The sequence below is a fragment of the Danaus plexippus genome, chromosome 17, assembly GCF_018135715.1.
Source record: "Danaus plexippus chromosome 17, MEX_DaPlex, whole genome shotgun sequence".
In the NCBI taxonomy this organism is placed as follows: Eukaryota; Metazoa; Arthropoda; class Insecta; order Lepidoptera; family Nymphalidae; genus Danaus; species Danaus plexippus.
The window spans coordinates 5,639,575-5,664,307 of NC_083548.1; the positions used below are offsets into that span (position 1 = coordinate 5,639,575).

Here is a 24,733-nt window from a genome sequence, read left to right on the forward strand (position 1 = left end):
ACCGCGATGATTTACACTTGAATTTCCGCGTTATTATTAATAGCGTACATCAGAGATCGTGTGCTGTTAATCGCTTTGCCCATTGATGAAGTGAGAGGCAGACACGACCGTGGCTTGAAACATCGATGGATGCTGTAATACGCCGACCCACCGACCCCTAACAGACACGCATTGTCATACAAATCGTTAGCCGACGTACACGTACGTTACAAAGTGAACTATAATGTGTTTCTGTTAAATTTATAAAGTATATTACGTTATATATTAATGTGAGTATAAATTAAATATACACCCTAATAAATAAACATGTATAGTATAAGAGAAAGCAGAGATCTCTCACTTGTTTATTACAAAAAAATATATATTTTTATAGCGAATATATTATCTGTTTTAAATTTTTATATTTTTTTATTCTATTGGCCTATTTTAAGTGTCATCTACAATTTTAGCCATAATTTATATGTAGAATCAATTTGATATGTAATAATCTATGATTTTATTCGAAATGTTACTATAGAAATAGTTTTGTATTTATTTGTAACTAACAATTAATATTTCTATTAATTTTTATATAATAAATTCCCTAGTTAAAGTTCAAAATTTATTATACGTGATGGAATCTCAAAACATTGTCTATAAAAATAGGTATTATTCAGTACAAAGTTAACACGTTTGATTTTTCAACATTGTATTTTAATAATTGACATAAAAGTTATAAATTTTTAGTAAAATAAATGTCTCTTCTTATCATGTGGAATATTTGCACAATAACCCTATTGTGAATAGATTTTAAAAAATATTCGATCTTTTTACAATTTTTCATTAAAACAATACTATATTTTGTCTGCCCGTTTAATCGTTACAAATGACAGTTACAATCTAACAACACCTATTTAAAATCCGTGAAGGGCAATTTCGTTCAAAGAATTACTATTTACTTTGCACATGTTGCTCTCATTCGTTACTACAAACGCGTTCGCCTTGGATTGGGAACAAGATTCAAATAATTTTCATTTATCACAACTGTAAACTTGTCTATCAATTTTAATATCTATTTCGTTGACTTAGGGTACGTTTTATTACAAATATTTTAGGGGTCCGTAACTAGTTCTGATATTCGAAGTTGATCACGATTTGTTTTGACATTGGATGATATAGGTTAATTTCGATATTGTGAAATTATTCATCAATGTATATGTTACTTTCAAAAAAAGTATATGTAAATAAATTTTGGTGCCTAAAATATGATGTATTTCTTTATAGTGTTAAAAAATGTTTTGATATTAAAATTACAGATTATATTTTGACATGAAGTCATTGTTATCAATTATAAAAGTTAATTTATTAGTGTTAAAATTAATTATGTTCGCGAATTAGGACGTTGCTACAAGTAATAATTATAAAAAATACGCGATTTATTTTTTAATTAAACCATAAATTAACGATTTATGCTATCAGTAAGTTATTTTCTGTTAGATAGATATTTAAAAATTTCAAAGGTATAAGAAAACCTATGGTTCTAGGTTAATTGTAATGTAACCGTCAATATAAACTTTTAAACTGAAATATTTTACAAAAGGAAATAATTCTATAAGAATGCTATTTGTTTATTTAAAAAAAATTTAAGACTTTTTTGAATAAGTTCCTAATTTTCGTTAATCTTATTTCATATCAGTCAAGTAAGGATAAAAAAAGATGCTTTTGCTTATTATAACTGCGTTTAGTTGAATTACGATCAACAATAATTATTATCACTAATAATAAGTTGCATATCTAATTTAGGATGATTAAATAACAAGTTTATATATATATATATATATTGTTTGACTTCTGGAATATAAAAGTAACTTAAAGTATCGATAAATATTAGCAAATAGTCATCCAAGGCCTCAAATATTTATGCTTATGTGATTTCGTCACCACTATTCTAACATCTAATTTTAGACATAAATAAAATGATACTAAATATTATTATTTAATAAATACATATTTTTATAGAATGTTGAATGAACAAGACTTAATGATTGCTCGAGCAATGGCGGCGGAGTCCAGAGAAAACTCTCCAAGTGGGTCACCTGGACCACTCCGGAAACATCCCATAAAATCCATTATTGAGAAAACAAATAATTTCAGGTTTGATTTAATATAACTTAATCTTTTATAAATTTAGGCCTAGAACGAACATATATTTTTATAAACCTAAATCTTTAATTAAATTCAATCTGTAAATTTCAAAATGCAAAACAAATTACGCTATATTATGTGTAGATGAATCATTATGATTGTAGACGGTGGCTGTTTATATTTGAATTATGTCTTAATTTTTGTAACATTGACATTGACAGTGAAAGTGTTAGTGTTCTAATCTATAACCTCTAAATGAACGTTATAACTTAAACTAAACCGCAAATATGGCATAATTTCTAAACTTTATGTGTTACTTAATATTATTTAGCAATGTGCATGATCTGTATAATATTAATTACTCAAAGTGATGACAACATTGTGGATACTCTTAAGTAAATTGTGTTAGAAGAATGGATTGTAAAAACAAATGTAAATATCCAACAACAAGCAAAGAAAGTGAGGATTCAGATGAAAGGTATGATTTTTAAACATAAAGGATATTTCGACAATATTATTATCAGTCTTGTTTTACTCTATTATATGTTTTGCCGTTTGAGGTAAACAAAATTAAATAAGTCCAATAAGAAAGGAGATGAGTTTTAAAGACTTCAATGTTTATTTATAGCAATGATTGCCCCATCGGTGTTCGAATTGTACATTTCGAAGAAGTCAAGTATGTACCAGAGATTGTAATAACTTATTCTCACTGATGCTACTAGATGCACTTTTGCATAAGATCCATCATGTTTCAAACATAGTGCACTATGAAAAAATATATAATTTGGAATAGCAAAGTTGCACTTAGTCAACACTAGATCATAACCTAACAGGCACTCAATAAAAATGTGAAATTTTAATTCACTCATTCATGATAGACGGTATTTTAATTTGCTTTAAATAAAACTTTTTTTTAACCCAAATTAAATTAAACCAAGAAAATAATTATTTGATATAATAAAAATTTCCTAAAAGATTATTAAATTTTTTTAAATCAAAATATATTATGTTAACGTTATCAATAACCACATTTTCATACAGTAATATAATATGCTTACAACATCGGTAAATTAAATAAATTTCGATCATACTAAAATACATAGTGCTTCATTAAATTAAAACAAAATTTTACTATTTTATAACCATTTTATATAAATAAATCTTCTAAATTGTATATAATTAAGCTTGTATTATACCTAAAAAATATACATATTTTATCAAAATATTACTAAGTGCAAATTTTTATTTAAGAAAAGTGATATTTTTATAATGAGGTCTAAGATCTATGAGATCATTTGTGAATATTCATTTAAATAAAACTAATATTTTTTTATTACTATTTTTAATTACACACTCCCGACGTTTCGGTTACTTTGCAGCAACCATGATTAAGGGCGGACGAGATGAAAATGTGTTGTAAATCTGAAAATATTAGTGTATATTTAAACCATATTTTTATCAAAATTTCTTATTCATTTAATTTACTTCTACTTTAACTCACTTCATTTACCGTTAATTATGTACAGAAATGTAATTATTTAATGAGATCTATGACTTGCGCGAGTTCATTTAAATGAAACTAAAAATTTTCGGATATACTAAGCTTGATATATTTTTTGTTAAAACTAAACTCACATTCACATCTCGTCTGCCCGTGATCACGGTTACTGAAAAAGTAACCGAAACATCGGAAGTATGTAGTTTTAACAAAAAAATACAGCACACGTAGTATATCCGAAAAATATTAGTTTCATTTAAATGATTGCAATTATTTATTATAAATTTTACATCACATGTGTTTTTATAATTATGCAAAAAAATCTCTAAAGGTGTATATTTATGTATTAATATAAACAATACTAAGTTTAACACATAAAATATATCCTTTCCCACTAAAGACCGGACGTATAGAATTCATTTTTTCTTTAAACTCTGTTTTAAATTAAGACACAACTATATATATACATATATATATTTTTATTTAAGTGCTAAGTGTTTTAGAAAAGCATCTTATATAATGTTACTGAGATCTATTAATTAGTTTTGCAATATTACTGAGTTTTTTACATACATATGGAATATTAAAGAAAGTTAGATTTAAATTTATATTGTTTTTAAACAAATGATTTCAAACTCAGAGTAAGGCGAGTTGTACTCCTCTGCAACAATACCTATCCTTCAATTCTCATGTGTTTATATTACTTGATAAAAATCAATACAATTTGTAGAATTAATCATAAATTTTTATTCCTATAATTATGTATTTATTTATTCCGGAGGTCCCAGGTTCAAACCCAGCTCATCTTGAAAATATTTTATTTATAATTTTTGATTTACACTTTATTAGTGTTACACTATGATTTTTATATATTTATATAAATCTCTATGAATAAAACATATTTCAAAACATATCCAGTAATAAGAAAAATATAACGCCAATCGCCATATATTTTTTAGCACAGCGATATCAGCATTTTTTTTTTACAACATTTTGGTCGAATTCCTACAGCCGATGTACAAAAATTACAAGAGTTGATATTTAAGAAAGGTTTTATATATTTATGAGTTGTCAAAATTCCTTGATATTCTAAATTCCACTAGTTGGGTGTAGCCGCGCCGATCCTCGATGTTTTCAGGCCAGCTAAGGCCTGTCGCGCCGTTTTTAGTGCGATGACTCTTGACCTACTGATTTTATTTAATACACGACTTCGGACCACATTCGTTTATCGTTATATCGAACACAATTATAAAGCTTTGTTATAATATAATATAATTCTGGTGTAACTTACACCTTAATCCTTATTTTTAAGTTAAGTTTGAAAAAAAAAATCTTTTAAATTTATTCCTTTACTAGTTTTCGCCCGCGACTTCGTCCGCGTAAATTTCAGAATTAGTAATATATTGCTTTTACCCGTGACTTCCTCCGCATTGGATAGTTTTTTTGTATAGTATGTAGTATGAAAAAACCTGAGCTGTACTTTTTTGTACGTATGTTTGAATTGTGCCGAGATGAGATGAGGCCATACTAAGTGTGATTGTCATAGGTAGAGTTAGGTTAATACATTTTAAGAAGAAGATAGGTTACTGCAATACATTTTTATATACGATGTTTTTTGATTTTCCTTCCTGGCCAGAAAAGTAATTTTTCCCATGGGATTACGTTGTTTTCCCGCGGTCAAAAGTAACTCATGTCCTTTCTTAAGTCTCAAACTATCTCCTTAGCAAATTTCATTTAAATATGTTCAGTAGTTTAGGCGTAAAAGCGATCGGCCCGCTTGAATTTTCCTATGGGAATGCGTCATTTTCCCGGGGTAAAAGGTAGCTTATGTCCTTTCTCGGGTATCAAAATATCTCCATATCAAATTTCGTGCAAATTGTTTCAGTAGTTTAGCATGATTGAGTAACAGACAGACAGACAGACAGAGTTACTTTCGCATTTATAATATTAGTATGGATGGAATTATAACGATCGATAATGTACTCGCTCAAGTGTTTTGGTTTTATGTCAAAATTGACAGCTTTTTAAGCATTGTTGACTTTAGTATTTTTAGAATTCGTAGCCACGAGCAGTCAAAGATTCAAATACTACTCGGGTCTATAATACTTTTAAAGTTTAAATTTGTAATTCCAATTCAATCGCTATCAAACTAAGGATAAATGTCTTATGAAAGACAAAATAGAATTTTTTTATTTATTGCAAATTGGAAGAAATTAAAAAGTTTATTCGCAAAGAGAGTGTTTCTTTTAATATATTCGTTATATCATTACTTGGTACTGAAATTACACTTTCACAAACATTCAGGACGTACAGACATAGCGATGTCTTCAGAGAATTGTTTTACCTGTCTCGAGTCTCGAACACTTTCAAAGACGAGCGTCACTTACATTCGAATTATTAAAACGATTTTACTTTTTAATCACCAAAGAGATTGTGTATCCTAAAAAAGTTTACATATATACAACCTTTTTTTTTAATGCACAATAAATTAATTTGAATTAAGAAGTTATATGATTGATTGGGTTTTTAATATATATCTTAATAGTCGCCATTATAACAGAGATTAACGAAACAATTATTTATGATGACAGATATTATATTGTCATCACAATATTATCTTTGATGAAGTTATTTAAGTCGAATTTTAAGTATATATGATTTGTTATAATAATGAATCGTATAGTTGGTGGTTAGTGTACGTGCAACACGTTTTAAGTCCATGTTTATATCAGACGAGCGACTAGTTAAGACTGAAGTAGTGAAGTTTCGGGTCAGTCTGCCAGTGTCTCTCAACGGGGCCGGTCGCGTCGACGGTACGAATTATTTCACAACAACCGATTTAACTGCTGTAGTGGCATGAATTGGGTAACCTTATCCCCAAGCAATCCAACAACACAGTTTTAAAACTGAATATGTATTGAAGTGCTAGTGATAATGCTCTCGTTTGATAATATGTGGTGTTCAGCCGAGGAGCTCCCGACTCTTAGGAAGTGTAAGACTGATCGTTCCGAGCATAGATTTAGACGGAGGACGTCAAAGAGTCTGATACCCCAGGCTTTACTTCACGCGCTGCCCGAGACTCAGATCAGGCAGCGGCGACTGCGATCAGGAACCTGGCCGTGAGTCAATACAGTTGTAAATTAATGCAATTAAACAACTCATTGATTGAATTAATCCGGACTTTATATCGAGTTATATATCGTTTGATAAACATATATGTGTTTTTTGGTATTGTCCAGAGGAGATATAATGTTATTATTTTTTTTTATGTATTCAATGTAAATGTATAGTTTCATTGTGCTGACCTGAATTAAGCGAACTTGTTTTTGTGGGAGTCCATTAATGATGACTTTTTACTGGAACATTGATAATTAGGTTTCAGTGTCAGGTAGTCGAGACTCGGCTTAGTTACTTCCCTTTTACTATAATAACTATATAATTACGAGGATTTAATTATTCTGTTTATTATAGACATAATATTTTTGGATGTGAATATCAAAATTATAATTATTTATGTTATACAAGAGACATTTATTTTTAATATATCATTTTATATGTATATAAAAATTAATGTAAAACAATGAAACACATACAAAACCAACGTTAAATAACTTTATATAGTTTTACAAAAACGAATATCACTTAAACTAGCCTTTAAAAAAGCTTTGTATGCGAGATCATACATAAGTACTCGTATAGTGAAGAAAATATATTTGGTAGTGTAATTTAAATATTTTTGTAACTAAGGCATTTTAAAACTTACATTAATTAATAATTATTGAAACTATTAAGTTATAAGTGATTAGTACAAGTGATTTCTTTTTAATTGCCTATCAATTCAATAGTTATAAATACGTCATTTTTTTTTGTATTCCTCAAAGAACTCATTATCAATTCTGATAACACGCCGATGTGTCATTGTAAGCGTCTGCTGTCCATATTTAAAATCAATAGACACAAATCATTCCGAAAGTAAGACAAATATATATATTACTTTCAATAACAGGACACAACTGGTTATATCATAAAGAATTTGCAACAAAAATACATGCACATATTATTCTCGAAGATACTTCTAGAAGACTAATTCACTTGTTGCATCAAATATTACAAAGGAACATAAAATGAGTACAAATAAATACATACCATAGATAACGCTGCGTTACCACACGTTTGAATACTACACACGAGAAGTTTTCAAGTATTTCATTTGCAAAAACTTTTCACATGTTCAATTTTTTTAACTATCGTAATAGTTTTATTAATGGAATAGGTCAAACTGTCCGTATGCAGTGCGACGTTTGAGACATGTTTTAAGGATACAAGATTTAAGAACTCTTCGCAAATAGATAGCGTCTCAAGAAGTTATTCAACTATCAGTATAATTGAAACATACATACAATTTTTATTATATAGATTAAAATCTTTTTTTATCAAGTATGTTTCATATAAATAAATTGAAATTTATAATCAAATTTTCATCTACAAATTCTATAAAATTCATATACAACTAAGTAACCTGCAACAATAACCTCCCAGAGAAATCATTCACTCCACCCGTCTCTTGATTCTGTTCCATTGTGAAGTGTCAACTGCAGTAAACTCTTGTCCCATTTTTACATCAACCCAGATAATCTGTCAAGCGACAACACCTTGACCTCGAGCCTCAATAATCTGATCAATCCAATATTAATTTTCAACCTAACCTTCTAACATTTACGAAATATTAAAATACGATAAATATATTACAAAATCATCACACTCATGATGAACGCTGTGTTTTGTATATTTATATACATATATATATATATTTTTTTTAATTTCTACAACGCAAAGGTCGGTATATATTATGTATGTGCAATGCCATTTTATATTGTTATATTCGTTTTTAATATAAGAACGTCAAAAATATTGGTAGTTTTAAATAATATGAAAGATATTAAAAAGTATATAACACTTAACCTATCGGTAAATTATTTTATTTTTATGTTATGCGTGCATATAGAGCTATAAATATTTTATGTTCGATCATAAAAATCAATTATCTATACGTGAATATATATAAAACATACACACACGTACGCACACACATACACATTTAAATATATATATATATAAATATGAAAAACAAAACTTAAAATGAAGAGAACAAGGACTCATTGATTAGATAAATTTCTACTAAATTATATAAATTCTAATAAAATATTGCTTTTTTCCATATACATATATTAACATAAAATTAAACAATGTCTTATTCTACATACGTTCTTTAATACACTTTTATAAACGACACTTCTATTTCCCTGTGTTTGAATACACGCCATTTTGTTTCAACCTCCTACAAGCTGTCTGTGAACCCTTTAATCACTATAATAAATAAAAATCACTGAATTTAATTCATTTGATTATTCTATAAATTTCCCAGTTTTCATATATATGTATTAAGACATAAATTTACAATAGCTCTTCTGTGTAGAGATTTATCAATTATGAATCCTACATTCATTTATCCTGGTTTCCATATATAATACTTAATAATAACGATAGCCTTATATTCAAACTTTTTTTATGTTACAGCATATAATAATTACGATATTTTACATTGCACTTCACATTCATATTTTTTCTACATCAAATACATATATTACTTATATATGTTTTGATGTAGAAAAAAATTATTTGTAGCTTCCTCTTTTTTATAATATAGTAATGTTTAATTCATAATATTTGTTTAAGATAAAATTGAGATATTTTTTTATTTTTTGCCGATTACATGTTTATATCGTCGAAATAAACACGGTTATTATGCATTGAAAATATTATTATTTATGTACGTAAAACTTAGAAAGTAAATGTTTGGTTTCACGTTTGAAAACTCCTAAAGTATTAAAATTATCTTGTTCTATAAAACATCATTTTTGTCTGGTAAGGAGTTCGGGTTCAAAACCTGGACAGTACCAATGTGACCTTTTTCGAGTCATGTCTACTTTCTAAGAGTATTTAGACACCACTGACGGGCGGTGAAGGAAAACATCGTGAGGAAACCTGGTTTTATAATTTCAAATTATAAGATTGAAATCGCCAACCCGTCTTGAGCAAGCGTGGTAATTAATTCTCTAACCTTCTCCATGTGAGAAGAGGCCTTGGCTCAGCAGTGGGCTCCGATAGGCTGATGATGATGATGATGAAGGACGATTTTAGTACGAGTACAAGGGTAAAGCTTGTGGATCATTGCTAGTTCGCTTCAGAACTACTTACTTTTGGGAGGTAGGATAAAAGATTCGCAGTATATACCTAACTCATTGTTAATACAAAGGAAATTAAAATCTTTTTTAAATTACGATTCATAAAACAATAAACATTATTGCTAGAAAACATATTTTAATTTAATTAACTCATATGAAACGATTTGTAACATGAATTGAATTTTATACACAACTATTCATTCATCAAATCTTAATTTTATAGATAACTAAAATCCTATGATAATTTGCTTTTTTATATTTCTTCAATTAAAATTCGACTCGCAAAGTTGAGCATAAACATCTTGAAAAAGGTTAACATTTACTTTCTTTTAATTTTATATTCTTATGTATACTTAGTCCAAACTTGCATGGACACACTTCCAACACAGAGTTAACAGTTTCATTAATATATCTTCGCTCATTTTTATTAGTTGCTTATTTAATGACAAACGGAAAATTCTTCGTGTGTAGTACGACGACGGTGCAAACTGGGACTAAATATACTGATAACTTAGGTAAATAAAAAAATGTTTTGCTCAAATACTCGCTATCAACTACTATCAATCCAATTAAACAGTTTGTTTTACATTTAAAATATCTAAGGTATACAACCTTTTTAGTCATATTGCGGAAAATATTGCCTGAAAATAAATAAATACAAAACGAAATTGAGTTTCGTTAAGAGAAAAAATATAAAACAGTAGAAAATTAATTTGAAACTCACAGAAAATTAACGAGCTAATGAAATGCTCATTAATTTTAAAAATCGAACCGTTTATTCTTTTTATTTGGCGTTCATGTTCGAAACTCGAATCGTAATCGTTTCACTCTCGGGTAACTATACTGCAGGATGCTTATTGTCAAATATTTGTACATATTCATTTAAATAACGGTACTGTATTAGACGCAGTTCTTTTTTTAAATCTAATATATATATATTTATGTTCTGTTGTGTAACGTGTTTATCTATTTGATTGTCCATATAACACGAGTGTTTAGTGCGTGTATTCTAGCAAAAGAATAAATAAACCGCCATGTTGAAAAATTAAATTCATTCTAATTATGAATTTTAATTCAGTAGTATTACAGGAGAGGTTAGCATGTTTTTTGTTATTTCTGTTAAAAAACTCTTTTATATTTTTTTCGTTTATAACATTGTGTTGTGTTATCGTCGCCCTGGTTACCTACTTTTCAAATGACTCTAGAATAATATCGAATGTACGTATTCGGAATAAGAATTAAAAAATTATTTATAATATTTAGTTAATAAATAACGTAAATCCTTAATTTCATTTATATCAAATGAAATTGCAATTAACTTTCAATGAGAACAAATTCTTCAAATGTCTCAAACTTGTAAAGGTCTTTCGTAAATATTGAATAAATATATTTATGAGTTCATAGGAAAAAATAGTAAGTAAAGTTAAACTTAAGTAGGTAAAATTATAAAAAATACAAGCAAAAATCGTCGTTATACCTTTAACTTAAAGTAGTTTTTACATATTATTTATATTAAGTTTATTATATTAAGTTCCCACTGACCACGCTGACAGTTCGTGGTGACGCATTTATGATACTATATCATAATATAACATTAAAAGACAATAATACATTTTTTATCTATTCGATCATTGTTTTAAATCATTCAGCTTCTTAAGATGTATTATATATAGTATAGTATTTATTCTTAGTCTTTTTTCTCTTTATTTAATATTGCCATCCTGATATTTGGATCATATATATGTATATGTATATATGATTTCAACTATTATAACTAACTTTTAAGTTCTCATCTTCATACAATGAACCACAAATGCCCTATCGTATCGTGTGATAACCACACGTGAACTTCATGTATTTGTTTTACATACACGCTAAAACTGTATTTATGTTTACGTCACTAAGGCTTAATATCGTATTCTATATAACATTGTTGGCAACATCGCACGCTTGCACTTCGATATAATATCGTGCGATAATAACTTGATAATTTACAGTGTCATTACCACATGTTTTCAACGTCAGTAGTAAGCTTTTCATTCGGACTGGAAAATGTCACTATTATTGACTATATTATAAATATTTGTCGGTGTACCGGTTAAGTAACTTCACGCTTAATTCAAAGTATTCGTCTCTTATGTAAAGACATTTAGAATTTTTAACCCCCCCCCCCCCTACCGTCTGGTTATGTTCTCATCGAATTAAACGGATCTCTATCAAACTGTATGTTTAAAGTCTTCTGTTAAACTTGTACTAAATGTTACATTGTTACACAACATTTTTTTTTTAATATAAAAAATAGTTATTTGTTTTATTTTTTTATGTTACATATGCCTTTTTGAAAGTATTTTTTTTACCAAATTAATATAGGAATATCTCCTATTGGCAAAGCAGCCGAACTCTAATATTCACGCATTTCTTCTATTGGCAGAACAGCTACAATTGACCATAGTATCGTCCTTGTCACACAATACTTGAACTATGTATATCACTGAACGCTTTCTACTAATATAATACAATATAAACGTGATAGTTTGTGAGTATGTGTGTATTCATGGATTGATGTTTGTTTCTCTTTCACGCAAAAACAACTTAACCGATTTCGCCGAAACTTTATATTAATATAGTTTAGACATCAGAATAACACATAGGCTGGAATTTAACGCATTACCGCAGTATCTATTCAAACCAGTTGTGTGTGTACGAAGTCAAGTGACAAAGACTATAGACCAGTATGTATAGAGCCTTATTACAAAATCACAGCAAGTGAAGTCGCAGGCAAAAACTAGTTATCTATAATTTGATCACAATCTGAACTCTAATCATTCAGGTTACATAGATAACAAAGTATTGTATCAACTAATATGTCATTTTGTATCCAGTCATTTAAACATCATGAGGTTTTAATTAAAGTAAATATTTTAATATATATATTCAATAAATTACTGCTTTTTTCTGTATTGGTCCATATTTAGATTAGATATTTTAGAAATGTCTTCAAGCAGAACGTAAGTTTATTTTGATGTTTCTTAATTCGTGCGTGCTTTATCTGTGATGTGAAGGTCATAAGGTCACTTCCTTATCCCGTCTGTTTTCCTTACTCGGTCTAAGTGCGATTAATGATGGAAAACTTGCAAACTCTCTGTTTTAAGTATATCTATACAAACTAGTGGCAAGGCCTGGGTACAGTCTATTGGTCTTCGTCTTGCGCATTAACACCAACATTTAGTTGTACCTGTATATAAAATAGTATCCACAATGATTTTTATTTATTGTCATTTAACAGACATACCAAAAACATATATCCAACTTCACATAAATAAACTCGGCCTAAAGTTTTGCGTATGACATCGTTTTTTCTGCGTCTATACTTTAAATATTTTCATTAATAAAAAAATAAATAGTTATTTACATAAATCAAAATTCAAATGAAACAAGACTTCTATTTGTGTTTTATATGATTAATCAGTATTTTTGTATTAATTGTGTCGCTATATAAATATTATTTAAATTATACGTTTCAAATAATGAGCCATTTTGTTACAAAAGTAACAAAATTCTAGTAAGTGTTATATAAATTATGTATATATTTTACAAGGACTTCAGTCGTACCTGCATAGGCTGCATGAACGTGGAACTGTTTCCGTTTACTTACGTCACGCATTAAAAACTAACAAAGTCATTGTTTTATCCCGAATGAGATTTCCGCGAGTATTCATTTAAATGAAACCAATATTTTCGATTTACTACGCGTTAATTTATTATTTTTAAAACTACATACTCCCGACGTCTCGGTAGCTTTGCAGCACCCGTGATCACGGGCAGACGAGATGTGATTTTCATTGTCTTACTCCGATTTTTTTGGTTGCCTCTTGGTGATACGCACGTTGGGCATCCCTACTATCATCCTGCATCTAGACGAAGCAGTACTCTACCTCTTCTCTCCTTCCTCATGCGCAGCAAAGTATTGGAACTGTTTGCCTGCGTCTGTGTTTCCTTCGAATTTAAATAAGGGTGTCTTCAAGAAAACGATCAATAGGCTGATACTGAGATTGTTTATTTATGACCGAAATCAAGAGGTGTGATGACAGTCAAGGACTAGTGTCATCTTGTGTCTAGTTTAATTTTTAAAAATATGTATATCCAACCGAAATATCATAAAGTAATTCTACAAAGCATTTATCTTATCTTATCTCTCAATTGGCTACTTGATTAGCAAATATCATATAATAATAATTATCTGAATAAAAATAAACATGATGCTGTTTAATTTTATACTATCAAGTGAACATTGCCTATTTTCGCAATTACTTAATTCTACAAAAAGTGGGAAAAATCAATATATTTGTACTTCATGTTTGACTAAAACCTGTATGTACGCAATTATTATTACAATTCAGTTATTTTCCATACATATTATCCATATAATGCATGTTGCTTTATAAGAACGAGCTACGTGTCTAAACGATAAAAATTTAATTTATTTTCATTACAACGAATTCCTTAACAACTCGATTAAAATATATTTTTAGCCAAAATTTTGCAAAAAAACCACCATTCGCAACTTTCTCTAAAATCTAACATCAATGTTCAAACGTGGTGTAATCAAATGTCGGTCAATGCTGACGGTAATCACTAACAACGGCTCAATCTTCGTCGGCTGTATAATGCGGACCTTGTTCGTGCGGTTAAAAAAAAAATACGTAATCACTTTCATTTTTTAACATGTCCGCTGTACGATGAGACCTTGCTGCACTTTCACTTTTAATACACTAGTATATCATATATATAAAAAAATAAATATATATAATTTTTAAAATCTTTAAACGCTTAATACCGTAATGAAACAGCAACGCACGAGGTCGTTAACCCTATTTGTAATTCAAAAAGTATGAATTGTGGCGCGAATCGCAAAGTTAACTTTCAAGGTCGCGAAGGAGGGCTAAGATGCGCGTGCGGCCGACAAACCAGTCGTTATAAACACACCTTTGATGCCGGGCTGTGTTTCTGTGTTATGGTGTTATTTTGTTGGAATTTGATATTAGTTTTAGCCTTGAGTGACTTGATGTTTTGTAGTTTATAAGAAAATGTGCATGTAATTGTTCCGGAAGACGAACTAACATGCTGAGACGGCAATTCTCACATGAATCTGGGAAAACAGCGCTCGTACTGGCTAAAGAGGAATATTTTGACAGGAGGTTTGTCAATATAAACATTTTTAATAGGGATGCATACTTCAAACGCCTTTTTTGTGATTTTTTTTCTTCTTATTGCTGCTTTTAAGTATCATTTCATATTTATGTAGTTTGAACATTGATTTTATATTCTAGTTTTATATAATATGAATACTTTATTATTAAACATAATAAACTTGAAACAGATTTTTTATTTCACAACAATTGATTGTTTATCAGATGTAGAGTTATCGATAAATTAAAACCTACAGTTAAGATAACGAACAGAGTACTTAAGTGATTCTTTATCGATATTTTAAATAATTATAACGATGAATTGAAAACATGTTGTCATTGTCAAGCAACATGACATTAAAAAACTAAAAAATATATAAGTAATTCCATTTATCTTTATCTATTTAAATAAATGTAGAGTCGTTAAATGACTATATTTTATGCATTACTTTGATTGGCTATGTATGTGACACGATTTTTTTTGTGGCAACATTAGTAATTATTATATCCTCTATTAAACCCTTAAAACCTTTGTAGATGACATGTTAATTTTAATGTTTAATTGGTGTTACTACAAAAGTAATATTTGTTTATGTACGCTATTTTTTAAATAGTATTAATATAAATGTTGTTAAAATACACGTATAATGCAACTAAAGTCGTTAATTTGACCAAATATATTTAAGGTCTGTCAGAATTTGAATTTATTATTTAAAAAAAATCGTATAAGGTCGATAAGTTAATGCAAAACTGTTGTGTATGTAACAGTAATGTCCAATTTGGTTATAGTTATATACAGAGTGTTCAAAACTTGAATTTATAATATTTATATAACAGGCAATAGAAAAATAAAAGATATAACACACACCCTGTTAACTTCTTTAAAATAATAAATGACTACTAATTTCATTAAAATCAATCAAATCAAAAGTTTTGTTATTATATTATATGAAAAAATTGTGAGGATAGGATTATATATTCGTGGATCTGGTTCGGGATCAAGGTATGATTTTGTGCTAAGTATGCAGTAACATTGGCAATGACACTACAGATGTCGCCTCTGGCAAGTTGACAGATTTACAATTTTAACGCTTATATATGTCTCTCTGGGCCCATTCACGAAGTCCACTCAGACGAAGTCGCGGTCCAAAACTGTTATTGTATAAATTTAAAAGTCACTTCATATTAAATATTCGTATCGTCTGTCATCACGAATAAGTTTAGCAAAACACACTCATGCGACGATCAACTTATAAAAAGCAACCTTGGCGTTTCACAAATCGCAGCTTAATTTATTTGTGTTTTTGTATATAAAATTATACGCAGGCTTAAAAACAAACGCTGTTCAAGGCCATTGAATTATTTTATAGTGATGGCCACACATCTGTGTCACATTTTTTATTTTTCCCATCAACACAAAAGAATTTTCACCTCCTATAATAATATGGAGAACAGGTATTGCTTCTCACGCTTCATAGCTGGTTATTTATTTATTTAAAAAAATACGGGTAAAGTTGAGGCGATAATATGATCAGATATTTGTTTTCGATGGGTAAATTTTATATTTTTTTTTTTTCAAAAATTGTATTAAAATAGGATATAAATATGGGTGAAAGTAAATAATGTAACGTTATAACTATACAACCTGTAAATAATTCAGTATGGATTTATTCAAAAAGCATGTGTCAAAGTTCACTGGTTACTGGACGTAGTCACTGTACGAGTCAGTGTTATAGAGACGTCATGTGTCGAGGTAATTATTTAAATTTATATTTAATATCATTTGTTTTATTTTGTATATAAGTTATATATACATAATGTGAATTTTTTTTTTTAAGAAAATATCGTCAATTTTTTTCATTATTTTTTTTTATATACACTAATAAGATTTTATAATGAATTATTATAATCTTATATTTAAAATGTAATTTCTCTGAAGAATTTAGATAAAACTGGAATTTAAGGTACTATATATTATATCTTAGTGTTACGTTAAGCGATGTTGGTTTAAAATAAAAACAATGTCCAGACATTGCATAACAACTGTTTGATTCAAGTAATTTTGTTACAACTAGAAGCTACTATAGAATTTATTTAACCACAAGTATTTGAAAACATCGATTTGTTTCTTGTAAATGTCTTTTTTAGACTCCATAATAATTTGTTCTCTTTATTAAATAGAATAAAACAAATACGAAATAAAATAAAAAAATAAAGAGTGTACAAAGTGCGGTCTTATCGATAGAAAAAACTAGTTCATTTTTAAGTGATTTTATATACATTTGTATTTTTATTGATTATAGTCTACGTAATTGCATTGTCCTTGTATTCACAGGGAAATAACAAGGTTTATGTGAAGAAAAAAAAAATTATCGTGTTATTGCTATTAATATAGCTTTATGTTTTATACTAGCTGTGCATTCGACTTCGTCCGCTCGGTATAGTCACTTTTAATTATTTCAAATGATAGAAATAAATTGAATTGGCCAAGTTACTACTTATTACATCAGCTCTTAGTCACTTAAAGTTTTGTCTTAATTCGTTAAGTCGTCCATAAATTAGGTGTAACAAACAGACAGACACACAAAAAGATATTAACAGTACGTATATATGTGTGCAGTTAGTTACAAACGGTTAATTTAATAAAAAAAAAAGTTAATATTACATTAAGACCTTCAATAATTTTTTTTTATTCCGTATACATTTATTTTATCTTCGTATATTCAATCTAAGACCAAACAGGTATATATACTTTTAAAGTAAAATAATATTATTCGGATATACTACGCGTGCTTTATTTTTGTAAAAAACTACATACTCCCTACATTTAGGTTACTTTTCAGCAACCGCGATCAAGGTAGTATTTAAGAAAAATATTAGTTTCATTTACATGAATATAATTCGTTAGGTATATATACTTGTCAAATTTGTCACTTATCTTTTAGTGTTATAATTATACACAATTTATTTCCAGGAGTCGTTTTGCTACATAATCATGCCATTACAATAATATTAAGCAAATATTTACATATAATATAATATGTTTTTATTGTTACAGGAGAACGAGATCTCTGAACGCACCTTCACCCATACAACAGTTTGGACCATGCGGCAGAATAATGAAGAACTCGGCCATGGTTATGTAAGAATAAAAAAAAATAGTATATTTTATCTGTATTATCAGTCTATTACACCTTTTCATTATCTGTTATAAACTATAAATGTTGCCATAACTAAATAAAGTATTGTTTACAATAAATTGTATTAAATTTCAGGCAGATCCAAGACCCGGCTTCTCAGAGGCTGACCTGGTACAAACCGCCGTTATCAGTTCTGGTTATAAAGAAGTTACACGATTCCAGTGTGCTGGTGCCATTCGTTCAACTTGTGCATTGGCTCGTGCATGTGTGTACATACAATATAATAACACACAAACACAAGCAGTCGTACTTACACTCACATGTAAACGTCTCTGTAACACACACACACACACACACAAAGATTTCTTCCCATTTATATCTACCCTCTCTCTCTAAACTATTCCAGGTGCGAAAGTGTTTGAGAATGACTCACTTAAAATTTACAGTCCAAATAATTACGACGCTCTATAATAATGCTACTTATATATCAAATTAATAAATATTCCAAAATATTATTTTGGACATAAAAAAAAAGTAAAAGCACTTATATTTTAAACCAAATACTTCTAGTATTGATTTTAGATAAAACTTAAACTTGCATGATACTATTCATCCAAAGTCATTGTTATTGATAGATTATTGTAATAAACTTTCAGGAGAAAAGTATGGTTGTGTTCGTGGAGTCCGCGGTCCTCGAGGACACGCTGCTGAAGGAGTACGGGGACTTCACGTCCGTCCGCGACAGGCTGATGACCTTCAGGGCCGGCACCGACGACCTCACCGATAAGATAGACTTCATCATCTGTCTCGGCGGTGACGGCACTCTATTACACGCCAGCTCCTTGTTTCAGGTGCAAATAAAAACCACTTCGTTGAAACAATAAAAAATATTGGACCTCCTTGGGTGAAAAAATGTTACGTTTTAAAAATAGAACTTCACGCTATTCTGGTGTTGTACTGAATAGACACATCGGAACTCCTTTGTTAAAATAAAATATTCGATTTAAGAATAGAACCTTATATAATATAGGTATTGTATAGCGTGGGTTACTTAAGCTGTGTCGTACCCCTGATCCATATCCACCGGATACGGATGCTTGTTGCGAAGATCCTCGCGTGATATATAACTCAACTATCACACAGATCTAGAACACTTGATGCTTTGTCTGACATATTTCGTCTCTCGTTGAATACTATAAATTTTTTCTCTATTCTATTGTATACAATATCATTTATTGTTGAGAAGTAAAAAAAAAATCTCTAGCAAAAAAAGTAACGAATAACGAGCCCTCTTCTCTCTCGTATATCCGACTTGGCTAATGAAGTCATTTTTTCATAAATACGTGTAACTTGTTTCATTTTATCTATATACATTTTCTTGCAGCAATCTGTGCCACCGGTGATGGCGTTCCACCTGGGATCCCTGGGATTCTTGACGCCATTCGAATTCAACAACTTCCAGGAGCAAGTGGAAAATGTTTTAGAAGGTAACTCTTATATCATATAAGTAGAAAGATTTCTCGGACCAGTAATAAATATATCAAACTTGTAGGTCATGCAGCGTTGACTCTAAGGTCGCGTCTGCAGTGCGTGGTTCTGAGGAAGATTCCAGAAGACGGCAAAGAGAAGAAAAAACCTACAACTATATTGGTTCTGAACGAAGTCGTCGTAGACAGAGGTCCCTCGCCCTACCTCTCAAACATCGACCTGTTTTTGGATGGAAAACACATTACCTCTGTGCAGGGTGACGGTGAGTATATGAGACGGAAACTTCTCAGTATTCCGTGGATTTACCGTGCGGGTGCCGGGTCCATCGCGTTGCAGGGAGAGGAGCTTCATCAGTGCCTGGGACTTGTGACCCAGGTGTAGGTTTGAGGGGCCCCTATCTAACGCGCGTTAAACGCTCATCTCCACCGTCCAAGCTCCTCTCTCTACCTGACCAAATTAAGAAAAATTATTAGTTATGTACACTCGTAATAATGTTATTTCTTCGTCACAGGTCTGATAGTGTCTACGCCGACCGGAAGTACAGCGTACGCGGTCGCAGCTGGTGCTAGTATGATCCATCCGTCGGTGCCAGCGATCATGGTCACACCGATATGTCCGCATTCACTGTCCTTCAGACCCATCGTCGTGCCGGCCGGGGTGGAGCTCAAGGTAAATATGATGATATGATCATCACACGGTCATGTGATCATAATGACCACATGATCCACCCCACCTTATGTTTGTGATTCTCAAAAACGTCTCATGTGACTGTCTCGTATAAATTTGTATCAGACTGCACAAGTCCGATTGGATAACAAATTCTCTAAGAAATGTCAAAATAATAAATACATATACTTTATACATAAATGGTTTCAAACACCACGATGCAAACAATCAATAATAAAATAGATGAATTTAAAAACAATTTTAGATCGCATTATCGCCGGACGCCCGTAACGCTATGTGGGTGTCCTTCGACGGCAGGAACAGACAGGAATTACGTCACGGAGATAGGTATATGATGGACTGCACCTTGAATGTTAACGCTTGCCGCATACGCTTACAGATTACATATACTATATACATACTGGAGGTAGACCACTAGGAAGTAGAACTGTTTAGAAGGTAGTCCCGAGTAGTCCAGTAGGCTGGGTATATTTACTGATGTAATTAGCTTGTTTCAGATAATGCTAAGCCTAGAGGCTCATAATTTGGCCAGCGTGTCGTTCGACGGCCGATCACAGTTGATACTCAGGCCCGGTGATAGGTATATATACTAGGTTATGTCGGGCTGTCAGTATATGTTACTATAGACTATAGAGCTTAGTGTTGCCATCACTGCGGGTTAATTGAGTGTAGTGTAATATTCGCTGGGTATTTTTTTAGTTATAGTTTTTTATATTAGGGTCCTTCATGGTATTGTAATTGCATGCCAGCTTTTTCAGCTTCGGTGTTTTGTGGCTAAGATATTAACAACTAAATAATGTTATAATAATGTAATAAATGGCCGAATGTTTAATATTTTTAATCTGTCTATTTTAGTATGTATGTGACGACGTCAGTGTATCCTGTGCCGTCGATCTGCGCCCAGGATCAGATATCTGATTGGTTCGACTCGTTGGCTGAATGCCTTCACTGGAACGTCCGCAAGAAGCAGAAGCAAATAGATGAATTGAGCGACCTGACGCATTACTCCAACGAAACCCTGGAGGAGATTGACAATCATGACGAGAGACCCGCTGACACGTGACGTCACAAACGTCCATAGACTAAACATAGACTAAATTAAACATAGTCTGTAAAACCATAGACTAGATTTTATAAAACACATTTTTCTATGGATACATTTAGTATCTTTGAATTTTTGAATATGGAATATTGTTGTTCGGAAATTGTTTTTGTCTCAATGACAGATATGTGATAGTCCTTTGAATGTTCAATAAATTTAAATACTTTTTTATTATAAGGAGTATAGAATATCAAAAATATTAATATAAGGGGTTCATTCATTGTGTATTTTTATTTATTGAAATGTATATTCCGGTTTATTCAATGTAATACATTTTAAAGAAGGTGCAACAATGTGGTGTACACCCCGAGGCATTGAAAATATATGTTGGTTAAACACAAATCTGTTTCATAAACAACTACTTCGTTTCAAAAGCTTTTTGTAACATAGTATATATATATATTAGCCAAAATACATTTCCTACAACCAAAATTAAATCTCCAGTCTCTTAAAATAATTTTATTTCTCTGTATAATCTATGTTAATTTTGATGGATGTGAATTGAGTGTTGAATAAGTTTGCATTCTTTTATAAAAATCCTAATATTTATTCTAAATTTTTGGCTCTACTTAGTGACTTAAGTTTAGAACCTTTTTTATATTTGTGATGCAAGGGTTGTCAGTATAGACTGTTTTCAAATTTAAGTACTTCATTGAAGTCGCCCCGAAGAAAACTAGCTGTGTATAATATAAATATATTCACAGTGGAAATGTTCACTAAATCTTAAAGACGCATTCTTATATATAATTTATTATATGGGGTCCAAGTTCCATTTCATTGTTTGCCAAGTGTAATGTAAGAGATATATTTAGTATGTTTGAAATATATAAATTTCAAACCACTTTGACATTCCCTTTTAACATCGAAAACACAGGTGCCAACCCTGAGCGGGTGTCATCAAATTTAACATTGAGCTTCAATCGAGGGATAAAATTATATACACCGAGGTGATACAAGTATTGACTAACGGTGAATGTAAGTGTATTGTTTTATCTTGTATATATCTGCAGAATTTAAGCTAATATATTTGATGGTATCTTGTCATTATGGTGCTCAATAAAAAATGCGCAAAATATTAATTTATAATTTGATTGCAATATTTTCATTCAAATCTAAAGATATTTATTGCGAGACATGTTGGTATAATTGTTTTATGTGTAGTGTAAATTGTAAAGTGTGACCTTATATATATATGGAATTGAAGATTAAGTTAGTTTTATTAAGAAATATACGGATTCAATTTTGTAAGCTATGTAATCTTTTTTATCACCTACTAAACTTTATGTTGATTATATATTAATAGGAATTATTTGTGTATATCACCTTTATGTATTATTGAAACGCTGTGTTGAATATATTAAGTCATGGAAGTGGATTTGTAAAATATGAGTGGCAGAACTTAAAAGTAGGAACGCCAAAAGCTGAAACGTACAATGACGTTTCTAAAAGATGGATCTCTTTGGGAATGGTGTCCTGCAAAAGTTGAATATTCATCTTGTTTTTATAGTTTAGTACTGATTGCGTAATATAAATAAGCTATAATTAACCTCATACCCGAAGTTTTTTGAATTATTATTACTGTACACAGCAAGATAATGAGAGGAGTGTTATTATAATCAAAAGAGGAGGACCCAACCTTTTAAATAAAAAAAACTTGGACATAAGTTACTGTTCGGCGGTCAAATACTTCAAAATATTAAAATAAATAACTACCTGCTATGACAAAGAATTTGCTGAATGTATTACGAAAGATTTTACTCGATATGTGTTCAGAATTTAAGTTAAAACAGTTTAGACAGCAATTTACAGTTTATTTGATTAGTATATTATATGACAGTTTTTACACAATTCTTTGAAACTTTAAAATATTAAAAAAATGAAATTATCAATATTAATTGAGATAACATACTTAAAAACAAATTAAAATAATAAAAATAAAACAAAAAGGGCAGATTTTTTTTTTCGTGCCATCTATTACTTTTTAACTATATATATTTTTTTAAGGAATTTTAAAAATTTTCAACTACTAGTAACTTATCTTTGTAAAGATTAAATATTTTATTCTCTGAGAAACAGTTTGACAGCTTAGAAAGTAACAACTTCTGATGTTGACGTTTTGTCAAAAATAACCTGCAATATTTTTAAATATTTTTATACTACTACTTTTGACTGAATTAAAAAATATACTACAAGGAATAAATATGTCTAAAATATCAAATCTGGTTAATTTCATAGCGAAACGTAATATTTCGCTGTCTGCACCTCGTGAGGGTAAAAGGAATTTCAGAAAATTCGTGGTTGCAAACAAACGAGGATCCCGTTTCTTCAAGGATAGACAGAGTGGTCCGAATCCAGAATTAGAAGTAGACAAACGTGGTGTCCGCGACATTGGTTATATGTTGAACGGTAGATTTGTAAAAGTACCAGAAATGATACCGGAACTCATTGTTCCTGATTTGAAAGATTGCAATTTGAAACCTTACGTATCGTACAAGGCAGAGGATGTAATCCAAAGTGAATTCACTCCACAGCAGTTGTTTGATGCTGTTTATAGTAAAAAGATTGTTATTGATTATAAGCAAGGTAAATTAAACGCTGACGGCCAACCGCTCGAACCTTCCGAAGAGGAAAACTTACAACCCGAGGAAGCTGTACAGAGAGCAAAAAGGACAGGCTCTGATATATTTTAGATGTATAGATGTCACTTCCTAGTTTATGATATAATTATAATAAAACAGTTTATAAGTAGGTTTTATTTGAGCATATTTTATGTCTAGATGATAGAGTAGAAAATAAATATTTGATTTTAACCATGACCTTTTCCATCACATGTATATCCTTAAGGTAGATCTCTATTTAATAAATATAAAGGAATGAGTAATTTACTTTTATTCCAAAGTATGGAGATGACCAATTTATATTATGGATCAAAAAATATTTCTTAGTACAATTGAAAAAATATAAATTACTACAAGAATATTTAAACATCTGTTTTTATGTTCTGAATCCCATTAAGTAAGTTCAATATCAAGACTATTACAGCATACAGGTAACAAATTAAAAAATAAAAATCTATAACTTATTTCAATACCCATTTAAAATCAAATGAATATTTGTGAAATAAAATCGTGTCTTTTAAAAGTGAAAGGTCATTAACAATTTTAAGGTTTAGATAGTTCCAACTTAAATAAACATGCATAATCTGACATTGTTGACCCACTGCTATCGAATTATCGGTTTATTTTGTTAATAATTATTCC

General features: G+C 30.0%; 2 protein-coding genes across 10 annotated transcripts; both read left to right on the top strand.

The window, feature by feature from the left end:
• The first annotated feature begins 141 nt into the window (after positions 1 to 141).
• On the top strand, positions 142 to 22,721 carry LOC116771204 (NAD kinase-like). 9 transcript variants are annotated; one of them, XM_032662984.2, is made up of 10 exons: positions 142 to 269; positions 1,999 to 2,133; positions 18,115 to 18,198; positions 18,332 to 18,461; positions 18,853 to 19,047; positions 19,581 to 19,683; positions 19,749 to 19,946; positions 20,196 to 20,353; positions 20,616 to 20,698; positions 21,227 to 22,721. In XM_032662984.2, exons 2-10 carry the CDS (start codon positions 2,000 to 2,002, stop codon positions 21,432 to 21,434), a joined length of 1,293 nt encoding a protein of 430 aa, XP_032518875.2. In that variant the 5' UTR covers positions 142 to 269; position 1,999; the 3' UTR covers positions 21,435 to 22,721. The 9 variants fall into 9 exon arrangements, 8 of the variants coding, with proteins under 8 accessions (XP_032518875.2, XP_032518876.1, XP_032518878.1 ...); XM_032662985.2 differs by lacking the exons at positions 142 to 269; positions 1,999 to 2,133 and adding exons at positions 2,342 to 2,602; positions 2,753 to 2,800; XR_009752958.1 differs by lacking the exons at positions 142 to 269; positions 1,999 to 2,133 and adding exons at positions 6,366 to 6,741; positions 20,869 to 20,951 and having other exon boundaries at positions 21,227 to 21,244.
• Positions 22,722 to 23,562: 841 nt separating this feature from the next.
• Positions 23,563 to 24,283, top strand: LOC116771161 (large ribosomal subunit protein mL41). Its single transcript, XM_032662914.2, has one exon. The coding sequence runs from the start codon at positions 23,675 to 23,677 to the stop codon at positions 24,161 to 24,163; it is 489 nt and encodes a 162-aa protein (XP_032518805.1). The 5' UTR covers positions 23,563 to 23,674; the 3' UTR covers positions 24,164 to 24,283.
• The last annotated feature ends 450 nt before the right edge of the window (positions 24,284 to 24,733 follow it).

Excerpts from the sequence above, each read along its gene's own strand:
- LOC116771161 (XM_032662914.2), top strand. The coding sequence starts at position 23,675 with ATGTCTAAAATATCAAATCTGGTTAATTTCATAGCGAAACGTAATATT.
- LOC116771204 (XM_032662983.2), top strand. The coding sequence starts at position 6,557 with ATGCTCTCGTTTGATAATATGTGGTGTTCAGCCGAGGAGCTCCCGACT. Across the intron at positions 6,742-18,114 it reads CTGCGATCAGGAACCTGGCC|GAGAACGAGATCTCTGAACG; the intron begins GTGAGTCAATAC and ends TTATTGTTACAG. Across the intron at positions 19,048-19,580 it reads ACGCCAGCTCCTTGTTTCAG|CAATCTGTGCCACCGGTGAT; the intron begins GTGCAAATAAAA and ends ATTTTCTTGCAG.